Genomic DNA, 24,777 nt, shown 5'->3' with positions numbered 1-24,777 from the left:
GTAAGAATATAAGGGGAGAAATCCAACTGATCATGTAAACCAGGTTTTTCTGATTATCAGATTATTGAAGTGCATGTAAACGCGTCAAATCGGATTATTACCATTACCTGATTATTCCCAGTTATCTGATTATTGTGCGCATGTAACCATGCTCAGTGTCACTATACTGTTTCCGGCTACAGGGACATTGCAGAGATGCCGAGATATGCCATACCAAAAAATGCTGACCAATTTGAGTGGAAAGGGTTTTTTGGGGAATGGGGCTAAACACAGGTGTTCCAGCACAGACAGTTAGAGGAAAATAAAGTGTTTCTTGACCATCAAAGCATGTAAACATGTTCTAGTAGACACCCAAAATACAAGTATGAGCCTGAAAATGAGCGTAACAAGTCCCCTTTAAGATTTTATGAGTGCTGTCTTGAAGACGAACATTGTTTTGTGTACCGCCTTTCTTCTTCAGCCTTATGTCAAACAAATGCTGCAGTGCTTCCTCATCCAGCACAGTGCAGTTAGCTGTGTGCTTAGTTTCCGTTTAGCACTGAGAGTGACTCGGCTCACTCATCCTTGCAGTCTGAGGGGACTTGTCTATTTGTATTCCTGTGGAATAGGCCTTGGCAGTGGTAATGTGTGTAATGTGCTCACTGTTTGACATTTAAATAAGCTGGACAGCTGAGTTGTAAATGTGATTTAAAGTGATGGATCGTAAAAGCTACCATTAGAGGTGTCCTTTATGTCCTCTTCTTGATAATTACCTCAATCAGAACCTAGTCATGCCCATATGAGCTGTGCGTATTCAGTCCAGCTCAGTAACACCTGTCACAACAGTGTTAACTGTGTTTACCTACGAAATAATTAATGCTCCTTTGGGTTGTTACTTTTTATGTTCTGTCTGTAATCATTTCCAAAAGTAAACTTGTCCATACCACATACAAGTACACTTTTATCCACATATACCCATATCCATATCACAAATGCACACTCAGGACTATTCACACACACATACAGGCACGCTCTTGAAGAACTTACTGCAAATTTTGATGTCAACATTACTAAATAAGAACTGTACATACACAGTTGGGCAGGTAGGTTGTGAATGTCGTAGCACAGTTGTCTCTTGACTCTGTACAGAACTCTGGAACTGCTGTCAGCTTTGGACCTTTTCCCTCCTCCCAAATGTACAACGCAATCTAGAAAAACAGAGACAGACATGAAGATTAAAGTTGACCTAATGGAGTTATTTGCTGTGATAGGTACAACAGCTCGGTCTGGGTCGTCAAACAGTAAGTGAATTTATTTTTCTGGCAGCTTTGGACCTCTTAATAACTCCATAAGCCATAAGCACTTACGTACCTGGTAAATTATTTATTCTGTATTACCCAAAAGTCATTTGAGAATTCTTAAAGGGGACACACAGCTCAAGGTTTAGGACTCAGACTTTGCATTTCAATATAAGAAGGAGTAACATTATGAATCAACGTCTTTGCTGTAAAGCAAAACACAACTTTACCTCAACTCTCATATAAGGACTAATTTAAAATTCTTCCATAATGTTATTTCAACCAATGCTAAAGAAAGGTTTACCCAAGAAATACTGACAAAGCGGTATAATTGTCACAAGCTTGATGTGAACACAAAAACACACATTCAGAATTGTATCTTTTGTATTAATAATACAAGAGTAGATCTACCAAAAGCTGCAGGCACAGAAAGCTGCAGGCACAGAAAGCTGCAGGGGCCTTTTCAACAAAAGGTTAGCCAGTCAGCGGAGGGATACTGTCTATCATCATTATATGTCTAAGCTTTTAAGCTCAGCAGGCAGCCTGAAAGATGACATAGATGACACTTTTCACAACAGTTGTTGAGGCTTGAAGTAGAATTAAGTCTTTACAATAGTTATCCTATTAAAGTAATGCTTATGGCAGTCCATCGACTTCGATGATGACATTGCTCCAAAATTTAAGTTCTTATTGATTAAAAGATTAAAAGATTAACGTTCCACTGATTGTCACACACCTGAGTGTGTGAAATTTGTTCTCCTCATTTGACCCATCCCCTGAGGGAGCGGTGAGCAGCAGCGGTGCCGTGCTCGGGAATCATGTGGTGATGTAACCCCCAAATTCCAACCCTTGATGCTGAGTGCCAAGCAGGGAGCCAATGGGTCCCATTTTTATGGTCTTTGGTATGACCCGGCCAGGGCACGAACCCACGACCTCCCAGTCTCAGGGCGGACACTCTACCACTAGGCCACTGAGCTGGTGCTGGGGTGCTTTCCGCCTATGCATAGCCATGTGGCTGTGCAGGCCGATGCGAGATCCGCAGATTTTGCCACAAGACAGGCGGAGATATCAGCACCAGCAGGGGGAGGCCCTGTGGCACGTTGGTGCACGCTGCTGAATCCTCCTCTCTGTGGCTTGCTCCTGAAGATGAGCTATTCCCTGTTGGCAGGTGGCACGCCAGGTGTTGCGGGGAGCCGCAAGGGGCTCAAGTGCGGATGGACTGATGTTGCACTTCTTCAGGAGAATTTGAGGTGATCCTTGAAGCGCTTCTTCTGGCCACCAGCAGACCTGTGGCCTTCTAAAAGCTGGCCATAAAAGATCTGCCTGGGAAGGCGATGGGCAGGCATATGGATCACATGCCCAACCCAGCGGAGATGTTTGCGCGCAAGGAATACTGCAAAAAAGCATTGCATTAAAGTAACAGGCAGGAGACGACACACAGATTCACATAACTGCAGGAAATCATTTTACAGTACCTCATGTTTCAAGTCGATAGTAAAGTCTGACTTCAGGTGATCGTGTTGGATCCGCTTGGCGAGTCTGAAATACATGAAAAGTAAAGATGTTGAAAGAAGAGACACCAGAATAGAAGTGGGAACTTCATTTTAAAGATTGGATTTTTTGGGGGAGGCCTTTTATGGGCCAACATAAAAATCAGTGGAGTGCCTGTTTAAAATTCAGACAAAAATGTGATTGTGAATGACATCTTTTCTTTTCTTGTAGTTTGTCTCCGGTTTTTTTTTTAAGGTCACCCCTCATGTGTCATATCTTGTTTTACTTCCTGCCTGTGTCACTGTCCCACTGCCCCACCCTCATTTTTTTCCACCTGTCCCTCGCTAACACCTTCCTTCGCTTGTGTATTTATGCTGCATTCAGGTGCTCCTCCTCCTTTCATTTAATTTGGCAAGTCATTCTTCCGATGTTGGTGTGTTCATAAGCATTAAATCATAATGTGGAAACAACATGAGTGCTACAAAGATGTGCTGTATTTTATTGCTCACAGAGTTTAAACAACATGTTGATAACAGTTTGAAGCTTTATTTGATTGACTTTGTCCCAGACTTGTTGCTTCAGCAGTAAATCCCCGAAGATGACTGAAATATTGCTCTACCCGACTAAGCTAATCAATAACTTTTCTAACTAATCTAGGTCACTCTGCGTAGACAGCAACTAACGGTTACAACTTAAAGCCATATTAAAAAATAAATGTGAGTACAATATTGACATGCAATGTGAGAATTAATAAAAGTTTATTGCCATCAACTGAACATTTACTTTTGTCCGCCATGTGTTTGACAATTCTCACTGACTTTCCAGGTTGTTTTGATCTGAGGGGGTGCTCACGAAAATGTTCCCAGTAGGGAAGTAATTTTTTCAATTATTCTGACACCACATGAATGCAGGATTAGTCTGTGTGTTCACACTGTTTCAGTGTCAGATCATCTCCGTTTGTTGTTGCTGTCCCTCGTTCCTTGAGTCATCCTGTTTTTCCCCCCCTTTTTTTTTTCCCTTCTACTTCATCTTGTTTAGCCTCTTCCTTTAGTTTTTGTTCTCTGGAACCTGCTTGCCATTAAGGCTTGATTTGTTTGGTCATCATTCCTGCTTCATGTTCTGCATTTGGACCCTCCTCTGAACTGTGACAACTGAATTGTGACAAGATGATGATAAGGCTTTCTTGTTGCCGTGTACCAACCCTCTCTAAAAGTCAATTATAAACATTAATGTCAATAAAGCAGAAAGGAAAGAAACATATAAGTGAGACATTCATGCTCACACATCTGCACACACACACACCTCTTAAGCAGTGGCGTGCTGAGAGCCCAGCCTGCTGCTGGGTCAGGGTAACTGAAGGAAGTGGGGTCTTCAGAGAAGGCATAGTGGTGGATAATGGAGGCCTCGTTGTCATGGAGACGCTTACCCAAAAACCATTCCTGTAAGGTGCAAAAAGACAAGAAAGCTGCTCAGTTATTTTCTCAGTATTGCTTGTTTAATATGTGCACCAGTGCAGTAAAGTAACTCACTGTGGAGATACTCAGACAGCACACAGGGTTGAAGACTGTATATATGTAAGTGTGTGTGCATCTCACCTCTTGGGCTTGATATCTGGAGAGGACCTGCAGCAGAACAGGCAGTGTGACGCTGGTTTCCTCCTCGATGAAGAAAAACCAGGATGCTAAGTGACCATAAGTGGCAGAGAGGCTGAAAAGATCCACACGTAGCCGTTAACTTTATGCACTTATTTGCCCCTAAGGAATCATCAAAGCTAATTCAATTAGACCTGATTTAAATCATTGGTTTATATCTCTATATGTGAGTTTAACACTCACTGAGGAAGCGCAGGGAGGATACTCCAGTCCCCCTCATACTGCGACAGCTCATGGAGAAGAAGAACAACTGGAACTGCCTGCATGAAACAAAATGACTTGAAAATGAGAACAAACTCTCTTTGTGTGTGTGTGTTTGTGTGCACGCCCCTGAGGAATGTGAGATAAGAGTAAAACTAATTTTAATTTATTACACTTGATGAAAAGCTGGGGTTTACCAAAGTTATTCCAATTCAACCTGAGGTTACTGGAGTGTCTGTGCAAAATGTGTTGGCAATCCATCCTCAGCATCCAGTGGCTGTTGAGATATTTCCGTCAGGACCAAAGTGTTGGACTGAACGACAGACTAACTTAACCATCACTAGAGCCTCGCCGCTTAAGACTCTGAATGTTTCAACTGTCACATATGTCCTATGTCCATGTTAAGCTACAATTAAGACAAAATAGAATACTTGATTACATTATATGTCATACCCACAGTGATCCACGGTTACTTAATGTCCACACATTGAAAGTTGACATGCAAGCAGTCCTCTTTTCAGCTGCACTTTAGATTCTGAGGGTGAGATGGGGTTATTTCCCTCTCTGCTGTAAGTGTTGTGGTGAGCTGTGGGTGAATGAGGTGACTCTATAATGAGGCTGGATGATGAGGCCGAAAAGATGCAGTACAGGCACTGACGTCTTGGATTAAACGCCGTGTGACAGGACGTGGATATGAATCTGTGTAAACAGAGCACTAACATAAAACTGAAAACTGTATGACAAACCCTTCGAGCTTCAGCAAATAAACGAGAACACTCAGACACTCAGACAACTTGCTGTCAGGGTTTGAGTGTTTGGCACCTTTACTCTCTGCCTCCAGTCGAAATAAACACCTGTTTATGCGTCAGTCAAAAAAAGCATGACGCACAACCTGACCTCATTCAAACAGCTTGATACAATCAAAGTCTATCTCGCTGTGATAAACATCAAATCTAGAGAAAGGTTTCACTTAGACAACACACGCACTTCAGCACAAGCACACATGCAGTTGTTCACAGCACGTAAATCTGATTTCATTTTGACTTGACGCTATCGCTCTACTCCCACAAAAAAAATATACATTCATTCAGCTGAGCGACAGCTGCTTCTGTGAATTATATTTTAATGAATACAAGCAGCAGGAGAAATATAATATTTCATACCTCTTACTCTCTTCCAAAATTAAGTATCTAGCACAGTAATAGGAAATGCTATACACATAAATCTCTGCATTATTAATGCTGCTTAAAATCACTCTTAGTTTTATTGATCTGGGCACTTAATTATTGATCATATTGCATTTACATCTTTGCTACAACACCCCTGTACATCAGTGCTTTATCTGTTATTGATGATTTATTCCAGCAGCGTCCTATGAAGAAGACTAACATCAAAATATAAATTAAATTTTTCAAGAAAACTTTCAGAGAAGGTGGCAGTACTTTTTCAGCCCTGAAAGACGTCAGCAGACTTTAAAACCTTCTCCAATCTGAGTTGTATATCCTCAGAGACGGAATTGGGGGCGACTAGGTCCACATGGTAAATTATTTATAAAGCCTCTTACTTTAAAGAGTAAACACCAATAACACTAGATGGCATCTGGACCGTTATGAATAAAACTGACTTCTGAGACAGTCCAACAATTCTTGTTCAACAGTAGAACTTTGAGGTTCAAGTTTTTTAGTGTCACATGCTCAATAGAGCAGTGAAAAAGTTTTTGTTCTTAAAAGCTTTGTATGAATAGGATTAAAGTAAATTTCAGGAGCAAAGGTGTCATGTTGGTATCACAGTTTCATGCACACTGGACATGATTAAGATGTGTATTTTGAAGCATGGAAGAAGAAAGCTTATTCAAGATATTTCCCCTAAAGTTATGTTGCCAATATGCTATTTGGGATAATATTAATAGAAATCTCCAAGGTCTAAATTAAGGATATAGTAACCCTTTGAGGAGAGAACCATCTAATGTGGCCAGAGTTTTTATAGTTTTATATTTTCTATTAGTTTTTATTTTCCCAGAGTGGGGTTTGCTAGTTTTAGTTTAGTTTTTATTAGTTTCAGTTAGTTTTTCTCTTCGTTGTAATATGGGGGGTATTTTTCTGAGTCAATTTAAACATTTAGAATAGGTACATAGGGCGCCTCCCATTAGAGGAATGTCAGCCACGTCCCACTGGTAGGAGGCCCCGAGGCAGACCCAGAACACGCTGGAGGGATTACATATCTCATCTGGCCTGGGAACACCTTGGGGTCCCCCAAGAGAGGGACGTCAGGTGCTTTGATTGGCCTGTTTTTTAACACCTAGTTTTAGTGTTTAGTTAAATTTTAGTTAACTTTAACAACCTTGATGGGAGCCCTATTTGTATGATATGATGATATGATAATCAAGAATCAAGAATTTTGGGGTCGTCATAAAAAATGAAACATTTTATTTAAAACTTAATTGGTAAGTTTATTTTTTCAGAATTAGTTCAATCTGACATTTGATTTAACAAGTTATAAATGACAGAGTGGAGTTTGTTGACAACAGAAGGCTCATTTATTTTTGTGACTATTTTATAACCCAGGAACTAAACTTCAACTTTATTTATATAGCTATACCTCTCATTTAAACATGAATCATGATGTTCTTCATTTCATAATAAACTGATGTTCCTCAACATTCTCACTAACTGCATTTACTTTCCATCTCTCAGGGAGAAATTGGTGCGGAAACACCTCAGACTGCCACTGCCAACACACAGCTTCAAAACAAAACAATCATAGAGATGTCAAATTCAATCACCGATCCCACTCTGTTCTTGGCAATCGTTCACTGATGCGTTCACAAAGCATATGCGCTTCAAGTTTTGCAGCTGTTTCACCACATTTGTTTGTTTACAGGCTGCAGTGTGATGGCAGAGGTCGCTTCAAAAAGAAGACAGACTCAGAGAGAGGTTGAGAGACGATCATTATCAAATCACTGCTAATGGAAAAACAGCTGCAACTTCTTGGATCGACCACATCCCCACAAAAACTAATGAAATTTGAGAAGTAAGACATTTTCAGTAGTCTAGGGAAATAAAGATTTCATAACAGTTTTATCAGCTCCGCAAAGGAGGTTGTGTTTTCAGTTTGGTTTGTTTGTCAGCAGGAGCAAACACACAAATTACTTCTCATTTTGGTTCACACTGCAAGACACAGCATTCGGTCTGCTCTCTCCAAGTGCCCTTCTAGTTTCTAATACACTACTCCAGAAATGATTCCTCAGAGCCCCTGCTGACTGCCTTCTGACATTTTTTTCTGTCTGAACTGAACATGAGATTATAGACTGCATGACTGTCTCTTTTTGTTTCACAGTAGCTGCTCCCATCTAAGGAAAATCAACAGTTCTGTATCTCTTCTGTAGGCTGTCTTGTCCATATGCCTGTCACCTCATTTCACAGAGTCTATAACAGCTTCGTTTTCACAGCGACCCTGCAGGCACATATTAGTAAATAATTACAGTGTGAGAGTGGAGAGCTTGGTGCCTGTCAGCTCTGTTAGGAGAGCTCTATGGCAAGGAGGACACCTATTGGTGCCAGTGTAAAACCACAGTAACACATAAGCTCCAAAAGTCACGTGACAGCTTAAACTGCTTGCAGCATCATTCTCCTGTTACTGCCAGCACACCATATGGCATGGATTCACTTAGCATATACGCAACATGAGCTCTTATTGTGATTACAATATTTGTTGCTCCATGCCATAAACAAAAGTGCTGTCTATAAACACACCGAAAGCACTAAGATAAGTTCAATGGAGCTAGGAGGACCACGTCATCCGCAAAAAGCAGGGACGAGATCCTCCTGTCACCGAACCTGACACCCTCCACCACTCCACTGGTGGTGGAGGGTTATTATAGTCGTCTGATAAAATTATGGTAACGATCCCTACAGAGATAAACCTTCTTGTTAGAAAGTAAGATCATTTTTCTTTACCAGAAACAGCCCCAAAAGCGTTACACCAAACTCACCAGACTGCTAAATAAACAATAATTTTAGCGTATATAGAGCAGTACATTTTCACATCTAACTGTGTGAATTAAGGGTTTATTTTGACCAAACCAGACTTGGTGATTGTTTGTGAGTTTTATTTTGTTTCTGTCGACTTGGAATGAAGTGTGTTTTATGATGATAAATAAGACTTATTCAAATGGAATCTGGTGGGTTTCATGATTGTGATCTTGAGGCTGTTTTTTGTTCATCAAAAAGGATCATATGGTCTATCTCTGTAGGAATGCTTTCCATAAATTGTCAGACACCTAAAATGATAATCAGAGCATGTCAGTGGCAAAAACAAGCACTTTAGTGAACATACATTGATGGTTCAAACATGCCCCGAGTGGTTGCATTGCAGCCTGTTTTGCCACTGCCGTCTGTAGCAGTCTCTCTCAATGCTGGACCAGTTTCAAGGATTGTTGTTCCCATTAGTGATTTAGACACAAAAACATGAGAAAACACGATCCTGGTTGAATAGTACTGAACTTACCCTTTTAAAATATTTCACTTAAAACCACAAATGTCATCCTCCAGGTGGTGCTAACAAAGAAGTCAGGGGATCACCAGCATCAATCAGATTCATCCTGTGGGCACCATGACTGTTTGTACAAAATTTCATGACAATTCATCAAAACAGTTCATGAGATATTTCAATCAGGACCATCTGTGGTCCCCAGAGCAACACCGCTAGCATGGCATAAAAGCAGAATCAAATAAATTAACCAATGTATTGAGAATTTTAGATTAGATTTTTTTTAATTTAGATTATTAAAATTTTACTAATTATTTTGAAAGGTTATGGTACTCCTCTTATTTTCATTGTGAGAGTTTTATTGGAGTTAATTTTCCCTATGGATACAATAACAGCACACAAGAAAGACCAGAGCTAAGATCTAAACCCAGTAACAGCGCTCGTCCACTGCCTGCCACATATTACCTGTCCCAGTTCAGCTGCCTGCTGCAGTATCTCCACCTTCCTCTGAGCACCTCGACGGGCATGGAAGGAGTTCCTCTGACTCTGGATCACTAACACCACCTCCTCCAATCCTGAAAAACATGCACAAAAAAGTAAGTAAGTAAAATGTATTCATAGAGCGCTTTTCGCAGACATAGGTCACAAAGCGCTGCACAAGGGCAATATACATTAAGAAAAGAAACACAGAAGACAAAGTGACTACGAAAGCCACATACTTAAAGTTGCTCAATTAGCAAAACTATTTGCACAAAAAAAAAAAAAAATCACAATACACAATAACACAGATGTATTTATTATAACCAACAATCTTAAAGATTTTGCTGTCTGGGTTGAGCTTTTCACTCACACTCTGTGAATCAAGTCAAACCTCCTTAAATGCACCACATATTCAATTTGCTTTCCCAAACAGTGCTACAGTGTGGACAAAACATCAGACAATCTGCAGTGAAATCCCTCACTCACCAACAGAGCTGTGTGCCGTGTGCTCCTGGAGCTCTGCTGCCTGCGGGGAGTCAGAGGGATTCTCGTTAAGTCTGACACAACCTGCTGAGCCACATGATGAAGCCATAATCACAGCAAGAATCTGGGGGCAGCACTTACATGAGCACCACCTGTGTGATGGTCTCCAGCAGAGGCACCTTGCGGCAGCGAGAAAAGAAGCAGGAGCGTCATTATAGCATTAAAATGCATCAAATAGTTGTGCTGACATGAGTGGCCAATTAATCTTTTAGTCGATTTGATGATGATTATTATATTAGTTGATTATTATATCAACAAAAATGGCTGTATAGTTGTGTCATTGTACATTTAAAAAATATATATATTTTGGTTTTGGACTGTTCGTCAAACAAAACAAGGCCACAGATTATGTAACCTTGAGCTTTGGGAAATTGTGATGACACCATTTCCTAGCACTCAATAATTTTAGCTAAAGCTCATTAATAAGCAAATATAATTTTAATAAACTTGTCCTCACTTTAAAGGGATAGTTCATCACACAATCAAAAATACATATTTTCCTCCTACCTGTGGTGCTATTTATCAGTCTAGATTGTTTTGGAAAAACTCAGGAACTGTTTTCTTTCCACCGAACTACACCTGCCACCCATATCACTGTGCAGAAAGAAGTGTGCAGTGCATCTACTAATGGATGAGACCTTCATGCTCGTGACAGCATAAGAGGTAAATGATGCAAGCACAGCCTGAGCAGTAGCAGACACAGCAGCAGTATATTACTCGTGCACTAACACCTCTTATCAGTAATATAACAAGATAAAACAGAGACTTTGAATCCAAGAATACTCCAAACAGACTTTGACACCAGAACAGCTATAGTTGCTACCGCTCAGTGTGTGGGATATTTGATGGTGAACAGTATAATGGTGTATAAGCATGTCAATGCCAAGGGTACAGATAGGGCTGGAATTTTTGTGGGCACTTTGATATCTAAGGTAATTAATACCCAATATATTTCCAAACACATCAGCCAAAAGGCCTCCTTCAAGGCAGACATTTTTAGTATTTATGGAAGTAAAAGCATAGGTGTAATTATTAAGATTAATGATTGAGTAACCCAGAAAGCCTGATAGTGCTTATAAAGCATCTTATACTTTACAAGTGTCTCTTTTAAAGGCCCTGCACAGCTACGTCACCCACACAGGTGTTTTCACTTTGTCTAATTAGGCCTCTCCTTTGGGCTGTTTGATTGACCTCACTCTCCTATTACATTTCTTGCACCTGTTAGGTGTGGACAACTTGCCCAGAGGTCTAACTGGGCAGAGTAACTGGGAGTGCAGGGCTTTTCACTTTTTATCATGCCTGCTGCAGTTTAAGAAATGGTTACAGTTGAAGCACGACGTTACAGACAAATGTGTAGTTCCATTTCACTCCAAATAAAATGAGCATGGGCTGTAGCTTGATTCATAATCATCTTAATTCTTCCCAGGAAAGCTTCTGTGTAATTTAATGTGTGCATACTTTTCCATGAAGTATATTTACAGATAAAAAAAATTATCTTTTACATGATATATTTGATTACATTGACGTGCACCACTGTACTTTCAACAGCCTCTTGTTTGCAAACCCCATGGGACCACCTGAATTTGATTGTGGTGCGACAAGCTAGCCACTATAAAATCACCAGTTCCTGTTTTGAATGTCAAAATAAAACAAAATAGCAGACATTTCGTGGCAAAGCCAGAATCATGGTATCACTAACTAATAAATTAAATAGTTAATGTAATATCCAAGACATCTTTTCATACATGTTACCACTGTAATACACCTAATGTCCTGTTATAGTACGCTAATAACTTTACTTTGAAGGCTATATCGAGCCAACTTCCGGTATCTCTCAGCCGGCCTGACGCAGTGTATCCTGCTTTTTGCTAGCGGTTTAGCTAACACATTAGCCGTCTCAGCAGGGCATAGACCCCACTTACCAAGCCAGAGAATGAGCACGGCGACCAGTTTGCATCCGTTCACCACATTGTGGCGTGACATGGTTCCTGTGGCTGCAGTTTTTTCGGTTGAAATCACCGTCTTCTCATGGCAGAGTGGAGAAATTGGTTAGCTGTTGGCTACATTCCTCAACTGGCAGAACTCGACTGTAGTGACTGTTAGTGCGGAGCATTAGCGACCTCTAGCGGTCAGTAGATTATTATGTTACTACAAGACATGTTGTTCATAAATACACCAGAATAAAACTGTGCCCTGGTCTTCTCTAATATAATATATCAAATATATCATGTAAGTTATATTAAAAGGTACTTTTTTCACGTTTAGAAACATTAAATTGTCATCAACTAGGACAGTTAAATTTACTATAGGCTACCTACTAGTTGAGGTACTTTATGAGAGTATTGTTAATTTCTTTATATTTCGACTTCACTTCATTTCAAAGAGAAATATTGTTATGTTTACTACCCTACAGTTATTTGACAGCTATGCTATAGTTACCAGAAGATAATGATTTTACTCACAAATATGATGGCTTATAAATCTATGTTAGACTACCCAGCAGTTTGTAATATAAAGTAGTTACAGTGATCTCCACCTTGACCACATACAGCAGTAAAATGCTGCTCAGATACTGGTATATATAACCTATGAATCACAACACCCACAAACTGTTTATTTTCTTTTAGTGTAAAGAAGTACAAGTACATTCATCCATTCACAAAACAGGTGATGAACATAAGTGCAATTTTCCATACGTTTCCACTCCTGTGTAGTAATGCTGGCATCACCACACCAAACTAAAGTGGATGCTAATGAGGCAGGACGCTAAGTTATACACTCCCTTACAACCATTTACAAATACATTTTCTGGCAGTGCCTTGGCAATAGGGTTCCATTAATGTTGTTATGAGATACTGATACAGTCTGACACAGGTTTATTTGTACTGAAGCTGCTGATTGACAACACTTTGCACAGTATCCAATATCTCTATATGACCACAATAAGTATTGTTATTTCAGAGAGCTGTATTTGGTCAGGATGGAAAAGCCTCTGAAGCAGCATTTTACTGGATATTCCCTGTAGCGACTGTAGGAAACAAACTAAAAGCCGCAGAGAGGCTGAGGCTGGGCCTGGTTAACTTGTCATCCAAAAAATATGTTAAATAAATGTATTAACGAAAAGGAATCAACTTATTATAAGGCACAGAAACTTATAATCAAAATGATTACGAACAAAAAAAGCCTCTCTATCCAGCCATAAAAGCACACAGGTGAACATGAGATGCTCATACAGATCATTAGTGTCACTGCCCATATCCATGTGACCCGACTCTCCCAGTAAAACATCCCAAAAGACTAACACATTTAACATACTAAAATATAAACCATTCCAAAACGTATTAATCTTACAAGATTTATTCTTTTCTAAATTAATTAACGGCTCCTACACTCACTGTTTAACTTGCTCCTGAAACCTAGCACCTCTTAGCCTTCGTAGTGCATCAGTATTAGGTGTGCAGAGTCATCCAGTGTGCCGGTTTGGAGCCATTGGTGTGCCAGTTTTGGTCAGCAGCCTGTATGTTTGACACCCCTTGCCTTAGTTATAATAACCCAGTATCCAGTATGATAAATGCTCTGGCCATTGTACTGCCTAATGAGTACTTTAAGTACACAGTGTCGTTAACACTGCGTTTATAATGAGCAACATTTTTAATACATTGGATTTTTAAAGTAGTTAATCTGCTAAGAAGTAAATTAAATCATTACCTGTTTTGTTTACAAGCAGTAAGGAACCTAACTTTGTCTGCACATGACTGATACACACACACACACACACACACACACACTTGCAATCAAATTAAAGTAGTTATTATGATGGCTCTCTACCTCTCAATCCTGCCCTTTAATCCCTGGACTGATCTGAGAGCAGCTACTGGTCCATAGAAGCTTCACTGTCTGTCTCAGTCTGTGCCCTCCACAGGGAGGTCAGAGGTTAGCCACAAAACAGAAATGTACAAGTTTTACAAAGGTTGTGTTTGTCAGGAAAATTGTGTTTTGTTCCCAATACAGGGCGGGTATGGTATAGTCTCATATGAGGAAGACGTAGGCTATCCAGAGAGGAGGCTGAGAGCATGATTTCTGCTGTAGGCCGTGCAGACTGGTGGGGACATCCAGAACAAATGAGTCAACGGTCTGCTGACCACTGAGTCTGCTTCTTGGCCACAAAATTTAAACAGGCGGCTTGTGCTTGTGCTGTGAAACCACAGCTGTGAGTGTTCACATTTTTGTGCGACCAACTTTGAACTTTACGGAAAGAGATCTGAACATAAGAGCTGTGCTGTATAGCTGCTTGGAAGGAGAACCGTGTAAATACTATATGTTCAGAGGGTTAAAGCTGCTATGATTCACTCCAACACAACTGGGACACTTGATCAAACACTTATAGGCTGCAATAAAACCAGAGCTGTGATTTATGGATCTGTTTTGGACTGTCTGATGTGTTATTTGCTGAGGAATGCTATAGTCAGTAAATGTCGGCCAAGTCATCTGAAAGGTCTGAGCAAACATTGCTTATGAATAAAAACTGCAACGTGATCAGAAAAGGTCGCACGGGGAATTAGGTTTGTTGATATGAAACACAAATATGAAGCACACTGATGTTGTCAGTGCGGCACAAAGGCTCTCAGGTGACTCATGATGTTTGAATTAAGGTGCTGTACTTTTCCTGCTGCTGCTGTTTCTCAGCACAAGGCCAAATGCTGCCTTCAAGTGGCTTCTCGTAAAGTGTGAATGCACGGCTTTATGAGAAGCCATTAGTCTTTTTAAGTCTCAATAAACATTTAGGTTTTTTATTTGTTTGATGTTCTCACTGATTTATTTGTATAATAACGGTGTATTTTTGCTCACTTACATATATATAGATATAGATATATACACATACACATATACCTGTTTAAATGAAGGAACGCTCTTGACATGAGTCTTGATAAATTATAAAGTCCTCAGAAGTATCTTTGGAAGAGCTGTGTCATAAATCCACACAGCTGTGTCCCTACAGGTCATGATACACATCATAAAACAGGAAGTTAATACATTTGCCTTCAAAATAAAGTTACCTTTAGGGAAATATTGATAGAAAATCTATCTATTTATGATGTAACTTGTTTGTCTTCAATTATGTGTATGCTCTTATGTGTAGTTTTGCTGCCTCCACGGAGTACCACTTTGGAATTAGGTGTTTTTAGTGATGCTTTTAAGTGCTGTCCTCTGGGATTTTTTATGTCATGATACTCCTGTGAATCATGTGCTGTAAAATTCCATGTTAAAATCAATCATTAAAGCCTGAACATTATCAATAAATATGCTTATGTATATCCTTCTGAGACTCTGCGTCCTCATATTAGGACATCACATTTTACGTTTCCAGCACCTTATACTTTATTCTGCTTAACTTAGACCTGCTGTCCTCATTTTTGGACACTTTTATGCTCAGTCTGCAGCTGATTCCGACACAAAAGTGGACAGGGTACAAAACCTGATCACATTTTTATGCATGAAACTTGTTTATTTGTGCTAAATAAACAAGTTTGTAGTTAGGTTTGGCATACACATTTGACAAGTTTTAGCAACAGTAAGGAGCTAAAATGCTGTAATGATTAAGGAAGTACTTTTTGGAAGAAAAAAAAACTTCATATGGAGACAATGGGTTTATATTTAAAAGTCACAAGTGTGTGATAAATTATAAAACTGTTTATTTCAACACCTGAACATTGATGTTACAAACAATGCAACAATTGTTTAATGTGTTGTAACTCTGTGGGTTAGAGGTCACTGCTCAGGTCTAAAACTGTTCATAACTGTTCATTTCAATGTCTGGACAGGGCTGTGCAAAAACAAAACTGCACATAATGCAACATATATAAAAGCCTTGTGATATTTTTTTGTTTGTTTGTTTGTTTTGTATCTCTGTACTAAATTTTCCCTGCTCCATCCTCCAAATGTCAAATGTCCTTTTTGTCTGTGGAGCATTTTAGCTCGTTACTGTTGCTAAAAATGGTCAAATTTGAATGCCAAATCAAACTACAAACTTGTTTATTAGCACTAATGAACAAGTTTCGTGCATAAAATGTGATCAGGTTTTGTACCCTGTCCAGTTTTGTGTTGGGATCAGCTGCACACTGAGCATAAAAGTGTCCAAAAGTGATTATTATATTATATTATATTATATTATATTATATTATATTATATTATATTATATTGCATGGGCGTTTTGGCCAGCGCAGACCGGAAGTGCTGTTGTGTCAACACATCCAACTTGACGGTGGTTAATAAAGCTGCGTGCCTGAGGCAGGAAATATAAACAGCAGCAGCCGCAGCAGCAGCAGCAGCAAGAGGAAGAGGAGGACGCACAAGAGAAATCTGAGGCATCATGACAATAAACAAAGTGTCCAACAACAGCAGGATGAAGGTGACAGAGGTGGAAGAGTTCCTGAGAAAACCTCCGGCCGGTTTCTCCGTGGAGGCTCTCACATCGGGTTACAGAGTCCACAGCAACCCGGAGACAAGCCTGGTGCTCATCGATGACTTCGACTCCTGCAGAGGGAGAGTAGTTTTCCACAAGTCGCTGGGAAGGTGAGGAAAAATAAGACTGGATAGGATGATGCACGGCTCTTTAAATACACATATTTACTTTAAAAAAACTAACATGAAACTGTCTGGTTTTAAAACAGGAAAGTTAAAATGCACAATCTATGGGAGTACACCAGCATGAGAAAGAGTCTGCTGTCCAAGAGGATCTATCTGCTCATGTCTGCCTGCGAAGAAAACCTCTCAGTGGCCAACAAGAAGGCAGCAACTGAACCCAGAGGTAACTGAAACTGCACCCTACCATTTCCCATAAGACCTCAGCATGACTTAAATCACACAAAGTGTAATTACACTGGAATAATGAAACAGTAAAAACATAAATGGGCCTTAAAGGCACCACTTGCATTGCCCTGCTAAGTGGGTCATGCAGTTTGGTGGCAGGGGTGACTCATGCTGGCTCCCTAACTTGGGATTGTTGCACTGGGTGGAGTGGGTAAATTACACTGGCAGCACAGTACTTGTGGCACATGACAGCATGTTTTCCTGCACTCTTTTCTCACTGTTTTTCTCATGAGTTATCTTCGACTGTGTTTCAGTGCTGAAGCAGTTTGTGGTGTCTTTCGACGGCAGGGATCCTTTCATCAAGTGGCAGATGGAGAGAGGCCTGGACTGGACCATCTCCTCTGTTGCTGGGGAGAGCTACAGAGTGGATGTAAGCAGGGTTTTATGGTCCTTCTGTCACTTTTATGTTCATTAGAGCAGTGGTTCCCAACTGGTGCAGCCACAGGTCCAGATTTCTCCTTAGACATTAAAGGTCCACACAGTTTAATACATTCACCATCATACTTGTGTTTGGCCATGTCATCAAACAAGTTTTCTGTCTCTGTGCAGTAGCTATCCATTATTTAAGCACTCTACAGCAGGAAACAGCACCTCAAAATAAAACCTCTGTGTCGGAAATTCACTGTACTTCAAAATAAAGTGTGTTTTTGACTAACTTAAATTTTTGCAAGTCACTTTCGGACCTTGACCCACCAGTTGAGAACCACTGCATCAGACTCCAGGAGCTGCTGTGTTTGTATTCTTGTACTGAACATGACTTTTCCCCATGTCAGATTGACTTGACTGAAGTACTAGAGAGCTGGGCAGCCAAAAACATCATCATCATCACTGACGAACAAAAGAAAGTCCAACCTGTGTGGAGAGACGCCGCCTTCACCCTCAAATACTACTCTGATGCCCTGTTTGACTTCCCACACTGGTTTGGGTTCAGCAAAAGAACATTTAACGTAAGTTTCCTCTTAACATAGTAACCATAACATTTTCTGTATGTTAGCGACCACCTGTCTAACCTGTCTTCTCTGCTCTGTTACTATTAAAGTTGAGACTAACATGAGCCAGCGGTGGATGGAGAGAACGAAAAAAATGGAGTTTACTGATGGAGTCTGCTTCCTCAAGAAAGTCTTGATCAGCAGATGTATGGTTGTAACCTGCCAGGTGAAGGACCAGCCTACCTCTTGGGACTGCAGAAACTACTTTGCAGTCATTTTGGGTCCAGATATTTCGCATGATCAGTGGGTGGAAACCACTGACAAGGACTGAGAATGAAATTCTGAATGCCATGAAGTTTATTTAAGCAAATTTTGTGTATAAACTGATTTTTTTTTCCAAGTGTTTTTTGCTAATAAACACGCATGTACCTCAGTTGATTTACATTTGTTGTATGAGGGGTTGAAGGGGTCAAATCTGTGTCAGACTTTTGTACAAAAGAATCAGCGTTTGTTTACGAGAAGTTTTTATTTTTTACGAAGCTCAAACACAATAAATGTTCTTTTACAAAAAAAAACGAGTACAGAGTTTTAATTGAGTTCTCATAAGTTAAAAGATAAATGTGGGGTTGCCATTATGTGACACACACCAACGGGACTAAGGGATGAGGAGAAGAGCAGATGCAGCGTTGGCGATGGTCTCTACGTATTCCTTATAGCCGTTGCCGTAGTAGCGCACCAGCAGGTAGCTGGAGATGCCCACGATGCACATCAGGGACAGGAAGCCGAGGACGCGTTTTCCAAACAGGTAGCCTGGAGTGCTACAAGGAAATATGAAAATATATCCATTAGATATGTGCCTGTGAACACACACTCACAGCACAGATCACTTGTGTTAGTTTACCTTTGAGAGGTTTGTCCCATGTATCCAACAAAGTACTTCTGCCTGACTACAAGATAGATGATCCCGGCAAAGGCAGCAGGCGCTTCAAACACACGACAGAAAAAGATTTTAAGAGATATATCCTGTGCATGCGGTTTCAATAATGCACTACGTGACCAAAAGTTTACGCACACCCATTTCCACTTTTGCCCAGGAGCTGTGTTTCAGTTTGGACAAGGCCCCTTTTTTCACAGAGTACAGTCATGTTTTTGTTTATGTATTTATCTTATCAGTGAAGCCAATGAAGCTGTTGGCAGAGGGTGAGCACGGACATGACGACTGACTGTTTGCATTGTTTGTGCAGGAAATTCCTGCTCCCACTTCAGACGGTCAAACTGTAAGACTAAGAGGCTCCCTGTTAATTGTTTTATAATGTGTTTTATATGCTGGATTAATGTGTTGAGACATGGGCACTGGTGAAGCTTTCAGACAAGGGTGAGTAAGCCTTCCTTTGCAAGTAGAAAAGTCTCTTGTAAAAGTTGGTAACAAAAAAGTGGATTAAACAAGTGTTTAAAGAGCTGCTGACAGACTGTGGTGTATGAAGAAAATAAAATATGGATTACTGGGTGAACGCTGGGTTTCATATACATGTTTTAGTGTACATGTAAACTTATTTCTTTATGGCAAATCCCCTAAAGCAGCCTCACTACTTCCCACCCCACATAAAATATCTTTTACCGTACCTGGATGGCTTTTACCTTTTCGTTTTCTCGTATTCTAACACTCTACACATACACTCCAATCCACCACTGCCTTTGCTGTTCTAAGTATTACTGGTTGAATATCTGTTGATCTTAAGAGAGTCTTCATGTGTCAAAGTTGCAGATGAAACAGGATACAGTGAGTTTAAACGTGAATTCACTATGTCAATAAATTCTGCCAAAAGCAACCCGTCTGATAGGAGGAGGAGGTTTATGAAGAACTGGTTTTCCCCAGTTACCTGACCTGCACAGATCCCTGACCTCAACCCCACACTTTTGGGATGAAGTGGGACTCCAACGGAGAGCTGTGCCAGATCGACCTCATCAGTGCCTTAAATCTCTGATGCTCACGTGGCTGAATGGGAGCAAATCCCTGCAGCCAGGCTCCAAAATCTTGTGGAAAGCTTTTTCTGAAGAGTGGAGGCTGTTATAGCAGCACAGTAATGTGCATGGTTTTGGCATGAGATGTATGCGCATGTGAGTGTCCACGTATTTTTGGCCATATAGGGTAAGTGTTACTAATTTTACTATTGGTGCAGTTGGCTCTCAATCATAGGTTAAGAAGTGCAAACATAAAATGATATTTACAGAACATCAAGTGCTTTTTCTCAGCTGTATTGACTCTTTGGGGTGTGTTCTGTTTACAGGGCAAAAATGTGACACTCTTATATGGTAACTGACTAATGATTACCTTGACTGAGACACAGACCAGCACACCACATCACTGCCAGGAAAGTGGGATAAGCATCCATGCAGTTGCGACTGAAAGAAGCGCAAACAAGAGGCGTCATTAGCACATCTCGAGGAAGTCACCTGCAAGACGAAACTATGAAGCAATCTGCAAACTGTTAACAGACAGCGTGGCCCATTTTCTTTGGCTGTTAGGAAATGTTTTAAAACTGCAGAGCAGAAGTGACTGTTAAAAAAAGAAAAAAAATCAACAGGATAAAACAGTGCATGAGCTAGAAACCCCAGTGAGGCTGTCTGGAGGAACAGAGTTGAAACGGGAAGCCAGGAAAAGTTGAGCCCACTCTCCCAGTCAGCACGCGCTGGCTGTTGCAACACATTGCAATAATCAGTACAGTGTGTTGCGCAGAGCCGTGTCCCTCAAACGTTTTCCAATCGCACGCATGTCAGGAGAGTCATCCAAAAAACATTAACACTCAGAGCAGGGGTTCTCAACCTGCTGGAGGGGACCCTAGAAGGGGTCCCGTGATAAATCTGAGGGGTCACAAGCTGAGTTTCTTGTGAAACACTGGACACTTAAACCGCTTTACACCTCAAGAACTATTTAACAAGAGACATGACATAAACAGATAATTTTTAAACTGTCACCAAACGTTTGCATCATATTTTAAAGGCTTGAAATCCTCACATAACCTTCAAGACAGGATGTGGCTCAGATGCTTCCTTGTAAAAACAAGAAGTGCATTGCTGCCTGTGGACTAACAGAGCTAATGGATTAAAGACTAGATACTGTGTCAGTCACAAATATTAGATTTGAATTTCAAGCTATAGCCTAATCTTTCAAACACATGTAAGTGATGCAGTATGCGCAGCATGATGCTTTATCATCTCTAGTGCTGCAACTTATAATTATTTTCATTATGAATCGTTTTTGTTGACTATTTTTTTGATTAACTGATTATTGTGTGGTTTATAAAATGTCAGAAAACAATGAAATAATTGTCAGATTGTCCGATCAGTGGTCCAAAACACCATCACATTCAATTTACGATGATAGCAAACAGAAAAAATCAGAAAATCCTGACTGAAATAAGAGAATGTTTGGCTTTTTTGATCAATTTACTGACAAAATAGTTCACAAAATTCATCAGTTAATTGTTTGTTTGACTGTTGAAATAAGGAATCTCAGAAATTGGGTAAATTTGCTCTTCCTTTATGTGTCAAGTGGTTTTGCAACAAGCGTAAAAGTCACATTTTTTGAGAAACAATCTTGCTTTCATGCTGCACGTGATCCCTGGATGGTAATTTGACAGCCTAACCCAGGCCGCAGACTGCAAATAAACGAGCAGTATTCACTCCTTTAACTCAAACACAGGGTGATGAGTCACCTAACTGAGAGGCTGGAAGAATAAATGTTTTCCTAATGGCTATTGTTGCCTTCCCAGCCAACATTCAAATTAGCTCTGTACCATTTTTTTTTTCCCCTATCTGGGAGTGCTCAGGCAAATGAGGGCTGCCTTGCACTGGAGGTGATATTAGGGGGAATGTAAAACCAAATGGAAAGTTCCTGGGTGTTATAGCAGGAAACAAAAATAGCACAATCCCCCATTGTTGTTCCTGGTACATGTTTTGTTAGATTGACAGAGTATTGATGAAGGGTCACTTACTTGGCACACGAGACTCGTTCAAAAGCAGCTGTGTTGACATTTTGAGTTTTGCACTCCTTCTCCACCTTCAGGGCAAAGAATGCTTAAAACACAGAGAATTAACGTCATCACTACATTAGTTTAATTTCTTTACTGATTTAGATTTAAAACAGATGATTGATACTTTTTTCTGTTTCTCACCATTCTGAAGTACGCTGATGAGGGTGACCATGACCAGGAGGTAGATGTTTTCCACCACTACGAGGTTCATGATGACCTTGCGAGTCGCGGGAGCAGGTGGATGGAGAGGTCGAGCTTCACGTCCAGAAGTGCGTCTTTGCTGTGTAGCTTGCAGAACATAAACCTGATCTGTCCTGCTGTGACATCACATGCTCCCCCCATCCCACCTCCATCCCACATACACACTCATTTGCGGCTTCCTCTTTATGTAAATGATGCTCTGGCTTAATACAGAGAGGTGCCAGCAAGCTGCCTGAAACTTCCTGTGTGTGTGTGTGTGTGTGTGTGTGTGGAGTGACACTCACCAGGTCGCACACACATGCATGAATACAGTTTCACACAACAAAATTTGCATCAATGTTACGCTATGATTTGTCGTTCGTCAAAGGGCCCTGTATAGAGTATAACTGGCAAATGAGCAGGACCTATGCATGGGAAATCTGTAAATGTTATTTATATGACAGGATGTGTCCTCAGACAGGTTCAAACTTTTTCACAGCATACAGTTTTGACTTGTCATTGCAAAGGAAACCACAGTGTTCAATGGCTCGTTAATTTTATGAATTACACGAGTGCTGTTCCTCCTATGACAGGTCAAAGTCTCTGCTGCAGTAGTGAAGGAAGTATTGAGATCTTTTACTCGAGTAAAATCTGTAATTCCAAACTGTAAAAATATTCCATCACAGATTAAAGTCCGTCATTCATAATTTTACTTCAGTAGAAGATATGGGCAGCATAATACCACCATCTGGGGTACCACAGGCCACACAGGTAAACTTTTTTATCATATCTCATGGGTGCTTTATTTTCTCATGACTTAGATAGATAGATAGATAGATAGATAGATAGATAGATAGATAGATAGATAGATAGATAGATAGTTTACTTTATTAATCCCTGAAGGGAAAGTTAGGCATCGTAGCAGCCCAATACATTAAAATGTTTGCCATAGGTCCTAATTTAAAGTATATCACGCTGTCATGGGGGGTTAGAGGTGATCAGTCAGTCATTTTAAAGGATACAGACACAAATTTCCTCATGTGCTCTATTGACGGCCATAAATATTGCTCTTCCTAAGGTAGGATGATGTTCAAACTAATTTAGAAAAATAACACACACCAAGGTTTGTAGTGAGGTGCTATAACTGGCAGTCGACTAGAAAGTAGGAAACAAGTGTCACACACTCCAACCACATACAGCCCAATTTGATCTCAGATGATCCGGAGCAATAAAACCATTGCACAATAACCTATAGGTACAATCAGCTCTAATATTTTCCCTTTTTTTCTGTAAAGAATTACATACATTCTGTAGACATTAAACCTTTCGCAAAACAGATGAACAGCCTGAGATGTCTACTGTCAGTCATTCTGCTTCTCACTGTCATTACATGTGGATTTATCCAGACATTTCCTGATGCATCTTTAAACATGGTCACAGTGAGTATTCATTGTTATATCAGAGAACTGTATTCTGGTCAGGGTGGAAAAGCCTCTGAAGCAGAATTTTACATGAAGTATGCATTGTTTAACTTGCTCCTGAAACCTGCCACATCTTAGTAATAATGGCCAGACTGGACCCTTTGGCAGGCCGGTTCTGGCCCATGTGCTGTATGTTTGACACCCCTGATTTGGATCATGTTTCGGTCCTCTGCTGTCTTCAAGGTCAACAATCAAGCGAACAGCAGTTGATCTTAAGAGGGCCTGAGGGCCGAAACTCTCACCTAGATAAATGAGAAAAGCAGATGAAGCCAGAGTGTGCAAAACTTGTACTATCAAGATGATGTTCAAAGTCAAATAACTGTATCTTAACTGTTACAATCCTAAAATAATAATATGTTCCAGATGATATTAATTACATAACTAATAATGTTTTGAGAAGAAAGATAAAATTTTTGCTATAATGGTTGTTTCTTAAATTAGTTTATTCTTGGGGTCCCCAGTTGAAGCCTTATGTTAACGTATGTAAGCCCTATGTTTGAGTGTGTAATCGTCATATTTTATAAGTTGATCATATATTCTAATGTAAATTCTGTGTAAGGAGTCTGTAAGTATCTAGTAAGAGTATCATATAAATGTAGTCAAGTGAAGCACAAGTGGCTCTACAGTGTGTCCAAGTACAGTACTTGAGTTAATAGTGCTCTACACCACCTGTGAAACAAGGCCTTGGATGTATAAAGACTGGTGTGTAACTATGTACAGGCTGTCTCAATGACTTGGCCTATCAACAGTCAAACAGCACCTGCACGTGCTGTTCAATGGTAATGCAGCTGCTTTTACCTCCAGTGATTGTTTAGTTTAACTGTAATTTCTCCACCACAGATTTTGTAGCCTATACATAAATAGCTGCAAAATATTTATTATTACTTGTGAATGCATGAATCCCATTAGAGCCACTGCCCCCTCTCCAAAATACAGTGTTAGGATCAGTTATTAAGATGAACATTTAACAAAGATAATATCAATTGATTAATTTAATCGACCAGCGACAGATGGCATAGAGGAAAGAGAAAAAGTTAAGTGTAAATGGTTTGAAAATAAATAAATAAATAAACATTTAAACACTTTCAAAGTCAAGTCAAATAAGTAACTGAAGAATTGAATCATCTTTTCATGATTAAATTATATTAAAA

At 40.1% G+C, this 24,777-nt stretch overlaps 3 protein-coding genes across 3 annotated transcripts in view; 1 reads left to right on the top strand and 2 right to left on the bottom strand.

Annotated features, from left to right (window-relative positions):
- Positions 1-12,205, bottom strand: part of b3glctb (beta 3-glucosyltransferase b) — a 24,585-nt gene extending 12,380 nt beyond the window's left edge. Inside the window, exons 1-9 of the mRNA XM_050040372.1 lie at positions 12,055-12,205; positions 10,214-10,251; positions 10,076-10,115; positions 9,575-9,684; positions 4,604-4,680; positions 4,364-4,475; positions 4,071-4,207; positions 2,753-2,816; positions 1,071-1,187 (exon numbers count right to left, since the gene is read on the bottom strand). Of these exons, the coding sequence (XP_049896329.1) occupies positions 1,071-1,187; positions 2,753-2,816; positions 4,071-4,207; positions 4,364-4,475; positions 4,604-4,680; positions 9,575-9,684; positions 10,076-10,115; positions 10,214-10,251; positions 12,055-12,115 (756 nt within the window). The 5' untranslated portion in view covers positions 12,116-12,205. The remainder of the gene's footprint in view (positions 1-1,070; positions 1,188-2,752; positions 2,817-4,070; positions 4,208-4,363; positions 4,476-4,603; positions 4,681-9,574; positions 9,685-10,075; positions 10,116-10,213; positions 10,252-12,054) is intronic.
- Positions 12,206-16,390: 4,185 nt separating this feature from the next.
- Positions 16,391-18,293, top strand: LOC126387747 (mesenteric estrogen-dependent adipogenesis protein-like). The gene is made up of 5 exons (XM_050040385.1): positions 16,391-16,705; positions 16,804-16,940; positions 17,257-17,372; positions 17,776-17,949; positions 18,042-18,293. The coding sequence occupies exons 1-5, from the start codon at positions 16,503-16,505 to the stop codon at positions 18,054-18,056; spliced, it is 645 nt and encodes a 214-aa protein (XP_049896342.1). The 5' UTR covers positions 16,391-16,502; the 3' UTR covers positions 18,057-18,293.
- A 145-nt stretch (positions 18,294-18,438) lies between these two features.
- Positions 18,439-22,321, bottom strand: alox5ap (arachidonate 5-lipoxygenase-activating protein). The gene is made up of 5 exons (XM_050040387.1): positions 22,107-22,321; positions 21,927-22,008; positions 20,264-20,334; positions 18,833-18,914; positions 18,439-18,749 (listed from the first exon to the last, which is right to left on the bottom strand). The coding sequence occupies exons 1-5, from the start codon at positions 22,174-22,176 to the stop codon at positions 18,587-18,589; spliced, it is 468 nt and encodes a 155-aa protein (XP_049896344.1). The 5' UTR covers positions 22,177-22,321; the 3' UTR covers positions 18,439-18,586.
- Positions 22,322-24,777: the final 2,456 nt, after the last annotated feature.

The sequence above is a fragment of the Epinephelus moara genome, chromosome 3, assembly GCF_006386435.1.
Source record: "Epinephelus moara isolate mb chromosome 3, YSFRI_EMoa_1.0, whole genome shotgun sequence".
Classification (NCBI taxonomy): domain Eukaryota; kingdom Metazoa; phylum Chordata; class Actinopteri; order Perciformes; family Serranidae; genus Epinephelus; species Epinephelus moara.
This window is presented reverse-complemented; position numbering and strand designations above follow the sequence as displayed.